At 36.9% G+C, this 8,439-nt stretch overlaps 1 protein-coding gene across 1 annotated transcript; it reads left to right on the forward strand.

Annotated features, from left to right (window-relative positions):
* The first annotated feature begins 5,562 nt into the window (after nt 1-5,562).
* On the forward strand, nt 5,563-7,641 carry LOC109158580 (protein FAR1-RELATED SEQUENCE 5-like). Its single transcript, XM_019306466.1, has 3 exons — nt 5,563-6,377; nt 6,668-7,208; nt 7,378-7,641. The coding sequence occupies exons 1-3, from the start codon at nt 5,563-5,565 to the stop codon at nt 7,639-7,641; spliced, it is 1,620 nt and encodes a 539-aa protein (XP_019162011.1).
* The last annotated feature ends 798 nt before the right edge of the window (nt 7,642-8,439 follow it).

Here is an 8,439-nt window from a genome sequence, read left to right on the forward strand (position 1 = left end):
GATTGTGTACATTACTTTGTTGATGATGTAGAATTTACTGACAACAAGTAAAACAAAATTATAGCAATATCGAAATAATAAAAATAATTTATATAAATATAGATTTTCCTATCAACCATTGGTCACAATTTCCGACCAACCGTTGGAAGGAATTTTGGATATTAAAGCGTATGAGTTTTCCGACCAACGGTTAGTCGGCATTTCCGTCCAACGAGTAAAAGTTGGACGGAAATTTCCATCTTAAAAATGGTGGGTTAACATCCGAAATTTTCGTCCAACTTTGACCTGTTGGACGGAATTTCTGTCCAACATTTGATGTTGGACGGTATTACCGGTGTTCATTTTTCCGGGGTCACGTTTTGGTCGGAATGTTGGACGGAAACCCGTTTTTCGACCAATAACTCCCGTTTTCCGTCCAACGGAAAGTTGGACGGAAATAGCGAAATTTCCAGCAGTGTTAATAGTTGCTTCCTTATTATTTCTTTTTAACATACCTAGGTAGTCTCAATCCTCTACACTTGAGCTAAATAGTTTAATGGAATTCATAAATCATTAATATAATCTTTGAGAGTTTTAGTAATTAAGAAGTGATTCTAATCAATCAGCAACTATGACAGAATGTAATTAAGAATATGTTATTAAGTAGAATAAAATGCTCATTTGTCTATTTAGATTATACAGTAAATAAATTTAAGTTATGTGTTACAAAATGTATGTGTTTATCAAGCCTAAAGGGCAAATTATGTTGTGAAACTGTGTCCACCTTGCAAGTTAAACACGGTTTCAAAATTGTTCATAATTATGAATATATAGTTCAAAAATTAGGAACATATAATTTTATAATTATGAATATAGAGTTCTGAACATAATTATGAACATATATTTCTGTAATTATAAATATAAAGATTCAATAATTGTGAATATTAAGTTCAAAAATTATGAATATATAGCTTTATAATTATGAACATAGAATTCTGTAATTGTCAATATAGAGTTCAATAATTATGAATATGAAGTTCAAAAATTATGAATATATAACTTTTAAATTATGAACATATAATTCAGTAATTATAAATATAGAACCGTGTAACGATTGAGCCTGAAGCCTTACAATGGCTATTTTTATTATACTCATTTAAGCCTTACAGAATGTAAGTGTATTTTTTTGAGTTATATACTCCATTGTTAAGTAATTATATGCTTGTGTATGTCATCTTATAGGTTCATTGTAACAGGATGTTATAATGGTGTAGGAAGGTAATCTGTAAGAATTAGCTGTATTATAATGTTTTTGCTATTTTTATTATTCCCATAGCACTTTAGGCCATTGGAATAAGATAGGTATGATTGATATTAACTATTTCGAGATAATTTGGGATCTTTATTATGCTTTTGTCCATCTATGACATCAACGGGACTGGTTAATTAAGTGATTTGTTTCGTGTGTTTTTAGAGTGAAGATGAAAGAATAAAGGAAGACAGCAAGACAAAGGTGAATATGATTATAATTAACTTTTGACTTATATGACCTGCAGAGTTTACATTTTATCCTTCATATTAGTACATCCTTTACTTCATGGTATCAGTACATATTAATTGATCTTTGTGGTTGCTTAGTTAGATTTGCTTTGTCATTACTCTTTGTATAATTTCTTATTTATGTGGTATTGCAGGTTGCTCAGGAGATTAAATCAGAAATTAAATTTCAGAATTCTAGATTTTAAGATGTTTTACATTTTCAATTGTATATTCATGAAAGAATTATCTTCAAGCATTTGAACACATTTAATTCGCGTTCGCACACACTTAATCTAATTTGGACCATTAAAAAATATTAAATGGATGAATACGATTTGTTCTCACATTCTCACCTAAGCACGTGTTCTCGTATGATCCTAAATATATGTATATGTATGTATATATATATATATATATATATATATATATATATATATATATATATATATATATATATATTCATTTCACTACAGGAATTCTCTCTATAGTGAAATAAATTTTGTTAAGAGTTAATACCCAAAATAGACCCTCGACTATGTCGTAATTACCAATTTGGTCCTCGACTATCATTTTTACCCAATTAAGTCTTCAACTATACAATTTTTACCCAATTTAGTCCTTTGTCAATTTGACTGTTTGTTGACTGTCGAAAGTGGAAATAAAGTTGTAATTTTACAAGTTTTCTCCTTCCTCCTCATTTAGCAGCGCCAAACCATGTAGCAATAAGCTCTGGTTGGGTTCTAAACCTGTCAGTATCGAAGTAGTGGTTATGCATCGGATAGCCCATGAATTTGATTTCCAACGATTTTTGAACGATTGAAATCTGATCGGAGTGTATTGCTGCATGGTTTGGCGCTGCTAAATGGAGAGGAAGGAGAAATCTTGTAAAATTATAATTTTATCCTGACTTTTGACAGTCAACAAACAGTCAAATTAATACAGAGGACTAAATTGGGTAAGAATCGTATAGTTGAGAACTAAATTGGGTAAGAATTGTATAGTTGAGGACTTAATTGAGTAAAAGTTACATAGTTAAGGACTTAATTGGGTAAGAATGGTAGTTGAGGACCAAATTGGTAATTATGGCATAGTCGAGGGACCATTTTGGGTATTAACTCTTTTTTTAATGGCTACCTCCAGTTTTCAGATCACCCAAGTAGTCTCTATTTCCGGTGGTCGGAAATAGCGAAGATGATTTTTCCGATTAGTCAAATTGCTTGGAAACGTGATCGGAATAGGTGTTTTCAACCTAATTAAGGTCACATATATCCGACCACTTGAAAGTGGTCGGAAATCTGTTGATTTTCAACAGTGAAATAATTACTTGAAATGTTATTTTTAGCTAATTTTATAATACCCAATTAAATCAATTTGTGACCCTTTCCCAAGTTCTTTTAATAAGATTTAAATCCCTAATAATTTGTTCTAGAACCTTTGAATTTATAACAGTTGTTCACTTATCTTAGCTTGAGTTTTAATTAACACAATGGAATAAACGTGATTATATATATATATATATATATATATATATATATATATATATATATATATATATATATATATATATATATAACAATTGACTAACTAGGCCTCGAAGTTTATTTAATGTATATAATAAGACAAACAAGCTAACACGTTTTATTTTTTGCAATCTAACCCCCGACAAGTGGGTGGAAAACTGGAAATACATCCCCTCTTGCTTCCATATGAAGTCACTATTAACATCTAGTCAATGTAGAATGATGTCAGGATGAATTGATGTTTAATCAGTGACATTTAGATAGGTTTCTGTACTTTTGTTTTCTTGAATATTCAACTCAAAAATAAATGTACTATGTGTCATGATTAGACTAACTTTCGTTTGTTGAGGTTTTTGTTAGTTAAGTAGGAGAGAGGAATTGAAAGAAGAAAAAGTGAGCAAAAGAAAAGGAAAAAAAAAAAAAAGTAAAACAAGGCTGACAAATAAAAAATTAAAAATTAAAAATTAAAAAATTGCATTTTACGAGCTTAGTCTGGCGCGTGCACATGGGTGCGCGGAACGCATAAAAGGTAGGGATGACAATATGTCCCGTTCCCGTCGGGGATCCCTGGCCCCGTAGGGAATGGGGACGGAGACGAGAGAAAATTTCGAGGATCGGGGACGGGGATGGAGAATTTTAAGACGGGTCGGAGATGGGGATACCCCTCCCGGTCCCGCCCCGTCCCCGAATAATTATTCTAACTAAAATAAATAAATAAATAAATAAATAAATAAATAAATAAATAAATAAATAAATATATATATATATATATATATATATTATATATATATATATATATATATATATATATATATATATATATATATATATATATATAGGCTTCGAATCCGGTGCACCCCCCTAATTATATGATCCTGTGAGATTTCTTGATATCCATAGATTGATTCCCAATCAATGGTTGAGATCATGAGATCCCCTAGAATAAAATAAAGATTTATCATTAACTAAGGGTGTTAACAGTAATTGTACCTAGTGGCCTAATTATGGTTAAAATTATTATCGGAAATTATGCATGAATTAAGGGATATTAATACAGTAAATATATATGGGGTGATACATCACATGGGAAGGGTAAAAAAAACGTGCGAGACATTTCATGTTGGAAGCCGGACCGGTGAGGTTGCAAGAACAAACATCTACCATCACAGGTGTGTTCATAACAGGTACACAGTTTGTGCGTGTTTAGTTTCTGTAATTGTTTTTTAATTGGTTTGCGAGTTTAGAAGTTTTAGCACTAAAAACCCAACAAACTGTATGTGTGTTTGTGCGTATATATGAGATTGCGACGAGTATGGAAACCAACATATACACCAACCACTTTCATTTTGGGAGGCCGTTTGGGGATAATTTGGTATGTACCGGTGAGTGCGTGGAAGTATGATATGTTGACAAAAATGATGGGTATAATGTGACAAATGTGAATGTGAGCTGCTGTGTATGAATATTAGAAACCGCAGTACAGATGCGTATGAATGGGAAGAGTTTTTTTTTTTTTTTTTTTTCCAATTTGTGTATTCGATTTTTGGTTGTTGACGTTTTTGATTTTGGCTATCTGTTAACGGGAAGTTGTTGGTTAAACTTGACATTTAATTTGCAAAGCACAAACGCCCAGTAGTAAAAAAATGTGGCCGTTTAGCACCTATTGAACTAAATGTGGCAGATGCGTGTGCCTATGTATGTTTGTGCACGTGAGTATAACTTAAGGGCCGGTATGTAGTTTCATGGTTTAACGAGGGTATGTATACTTGTGCGTATTGCCTCAATTGCGTTGGAATTGGTTGATGCATGATAGTGTAACCGGAAAGGCCGAGTTCGGATGTGGTAGCTGGTGCACGGAAGTATGAAGCCTTGTGCACCACGCGTGTAATGACTCGTCCACAATTTGGTCTTTCTATATACTGAACTGTGTGTTATATTGGTGAGTGCGTGATAGTATACAGCCTTGTGCACTATGCATATAATGAGTTGCCATAAATGCGATCATTGTGTATACTTAGATGTGTTTCAATGAGCGCAGGTACACGGCAGTATGAAGCCTTGTGCACCACGCCTATCATGAGTCGTCCACAATTTGGTCTTTGTATATACTGAACTGTGTGTTATATGGGTGAGTGCGTGATAGACTATAGCCTTCTGCACTATGCCTATAATGAGTTGCCATAAATGCGATCATTGTGTATACTTAGCTGTGTTTCAGTGAGCGCAGGTGCACGGCAGTACGAAGCCTTGTGCACCACGCCTATCATGAGTCGTCCACAATCTGGTCTTTGTATATACTGAACTGTAATTTATATGGGTGAGTGCGTGGTAGACTATAGCCTTGTGCACTACGCATATAATGAATTGCCATGCATGCGATCATTGTGTATACTTATCTGTGTTTCAGTGGGTGCATCGTGTGCTGTAAATCCGTGCATGGCGCCTTAATTCCATGCGAATGTGACAACTATGTTTTTTAAACTCCAGTACGAATAATACGAATCGTTACGTAGGTGACATAAGCATGGAAGAAGGAGGGAAAATCCAACACTGTGTGATGGATGAATCCCAAAACGGTACGAGCATTTGGTTTACGGAATGTGACCCATCGATAAAACCAGCTGTCGATCAGGTGTTTGATACGTTGGAAGATGGCATCGCGTACTACAAGACATATGCATCCATAATTGGGTTTGATGTGCGCAAGAGTTCCGACATTAAGAATAGGTATGGGATCATCCTGAAGAAGAAACTAGTGTGCAATCGTGAAGGGTATAAGGATGCAAAACCAGACACCACAGCAGGTCAAAATACCACCACACAAACAAAACGACGACGGCCGTCTAACAGGGTTGGGTGCATGGCTAGAATAGTTTTCAGAAGAAACAGTAAAGGAAGGTACGTGGTCAAGAAGTTTGAAGAGGGGCACACCCACTGTTTGTGCGAGGAGAGTTACAAACCTTTCCTGAAAGGGAATAGAAAACTAGATATTGGCCACCAACAATTCATCGCGAACTGCTCAAAAGTCAATATTGGGGCTAGTAAAAGTCATGACCTGTACGCCGAGATGGTGGGAGGAGTTGAAAACGTGGGAGCGACACAACAAGACTGCAAGAACTATAGAAGGGAGCTTTTGGCGTACATGCAAGGAGCAGATGCGCAAATGCTAATATCCAAATACCTCGATCTCAAATCGGACTATGACGATATGTATTTCGAATACGAGGCAAACGAGAATGACCAGTTGGCACGTGTTTTCTGGGCAGATGGTATGGCAAGAAAGCAGTATAGTGTTTTCGGAGATGTTGTGTCATTTGATGCTACGTACAAAACTAACAGGTACGCACCTCATTTACGGGCTGCAATAACGTTGGTGCGCATACATGTTTGAACCCGTACTGGAGTGCGTGTACGGTCCACGGTATGTGCGTTGCACTGCTACGGATATGAATGGTTCAGACGATTTGTTACATTAAAATGCTAATAAATTTATGGATTTGTTATTTCACAGTACGCAACCCTGGCTTTTATATTTTCCATAGGCTATATTTCTATATTTATATTTATTTCACAGTATGTAACCCTGTGCGCTACATGCGTATTAGTTAACACATTTCCTCATGAAACAGGTACAGTCTCGTGTTCGTCCCATTCACCGGTATAGACCACCATAAAAAATGCGTAACATTCGCAGCAGCACTGATTGCGCGTGAGGATGTCGACTCGTACTGTTGGATACTAAAGAACTTTAGAAACGCAATGGGAAGCACACCACCATTCACAATAACCGACCAAGACCCGGCGATGAAGGTTGCAATTGCACAAGAATTCCCAGAAACTCGCCATCGTTACTGTATGTGGCACATAATGGCGAAGGTCAACGATAAAGTGAGTCCTGAATTAGCAAAAAATGAAGTCTTCCGAAGAGAGCTGAATGATGTTGTTTGGAATGAAAGCTTGACTACCGCCAAATTTGAGGTTGAATGGAAAGCGATTATAGAAAAGTTTGGCTTAATTGAAAATCCATGGCTAAACCGCATGTACGACGAGCGCGCATCGTGGATCCCTGCATGTTTTGAAGGTGTTTTTATGGGAGGGCTATTGCGTACAACATCACGCTCTGAAGCAGAGAACCGGATTTTCAGAAGCAACACTAGCAAACATATTTGTGTTTCGGAATTTTTTAACAGGATAGAGAGTACAATCAGAAAGCAACGCCTAACACAAACCGAGCTAAACGGTGCCAGCCTTGCACAGACACCCCCCCTACAAAACCCAATTGCGCATCGAGCGAGCGGCAGCGTCAATATATACATTAACTTTGTTTTATGATGTGCAGAAGGAGATATGTGCCGGATGTTTTGATTGCCGGGTCCGTGGTGTCACCCCTGGTGAGGCCGGGAACACGTATGAGGTCGAGGATGAGCACTATGTACGATACACGGTGTTCGTTGAACACGGGACAAGGACGACAACCTGCGAGTGCCGAATGTACATCCGGATTGGACTGTTGTGCAGCCATGCATTTGCAGTGTTAATATATGACAGGAACGAGGACATACCCCCCAACATATCACACCCCGTTGGACACGAACCGCATTAACCACTTCACCAATCAAAACATGCAATGATACGCTCCAGCGTGGCAACCCCAAAGCACGAGGCACCAAAGAAGAAAGTGAAGTGCTGAACACAGTGTACAGGTGCATAGCCATGGCGCAAGGAGATTCCACGAAGCTAAAACAAATACGCAATGCGCTAACGGAAATTGAGACCACATGGTGCATCGACGGTGAAGACGACGTGGCCGTAGAGAAAGGGAAACGATCGATCAAAGAGACATTTTGTGGTACCCCCACACCTGACACAATCACCGTGCATCCGCCAGCAGTATCAAGTACCAAAGGGTCAGGAAAACGAATGAGGACAGCCAAAGAAATCGCAATGAAGGAACAAAATAAGAAGAAGCGAACATGCAAAACATGTTGACTCGCAACTGGACACAACAGTCGAAGCTGCCCAAAAAAATAGAAATAATTTTATATCCGTAAATGCTAGTTTGTGCACAACTGTTCTGACCCATTATTATTAAATTATGAGTTAATAAACATTTTCATTGAATAAACCTACCATCCCTGGACCCCGAATTTCCAACAAACATAGTCACATAACAATACAAAGGCAATGCAATCCCAGATCCCGTAAAATGAAAATGTTTAAAAAAAAAAAAAAAAAAAAAAAAACCCGGTGCGTGACAGCAAACAATGCATGTGCGTAGAGAATGAGTCAATACTATATTGAGAAATTGAGATTAGCACCACATTGGTTGGATGATGCAACATGGATGTCGGGCAACTCCTTGCGAAAATACCCCACGTGGATTTTGGAAATATAATTGAAA

The sequence above is a fragment of the Ipomoea nil genome, unplaced genomic scaffold (genome assembly GCF_001879475.1).
Source record: "Ipomoea nil cultivar Tokyo-kokei standard unplaced genomic scaffold, Asagao_1.1 scaffold2823, whole genome shotgun sequence".
Taxonomy (NCBI): domain Eukaryota; kingdom Viridiplantae; phylum Streptophyta; class Magnoliopsida; order Solanales; family Convolvulaceae; genus Ipomoea; species Ipomoea nil.

Coding starts and splice junctions, on each gene's coding strand:
- LOC109158580 (XM_019306466.1), top strand. CDS start 5,563: ATGGAAGAAGGAGGGAAAATCCAACACTGTGTGATGGATGAATCCCAA. Junction 6,378..6,667: donor GCTACGTACAAAACTAACAG/GTACGCACCTCA, acceptor CTCATGAAACAG/GTACAGTCTCGTGTTCGTCC. Junction 7,209..7,377: donor ACACTAGCAAACATATTTGT/GTTTCGGAATTT, acceptor TATGATGTGCAG/AAGGAGATATGTGCCGGATG.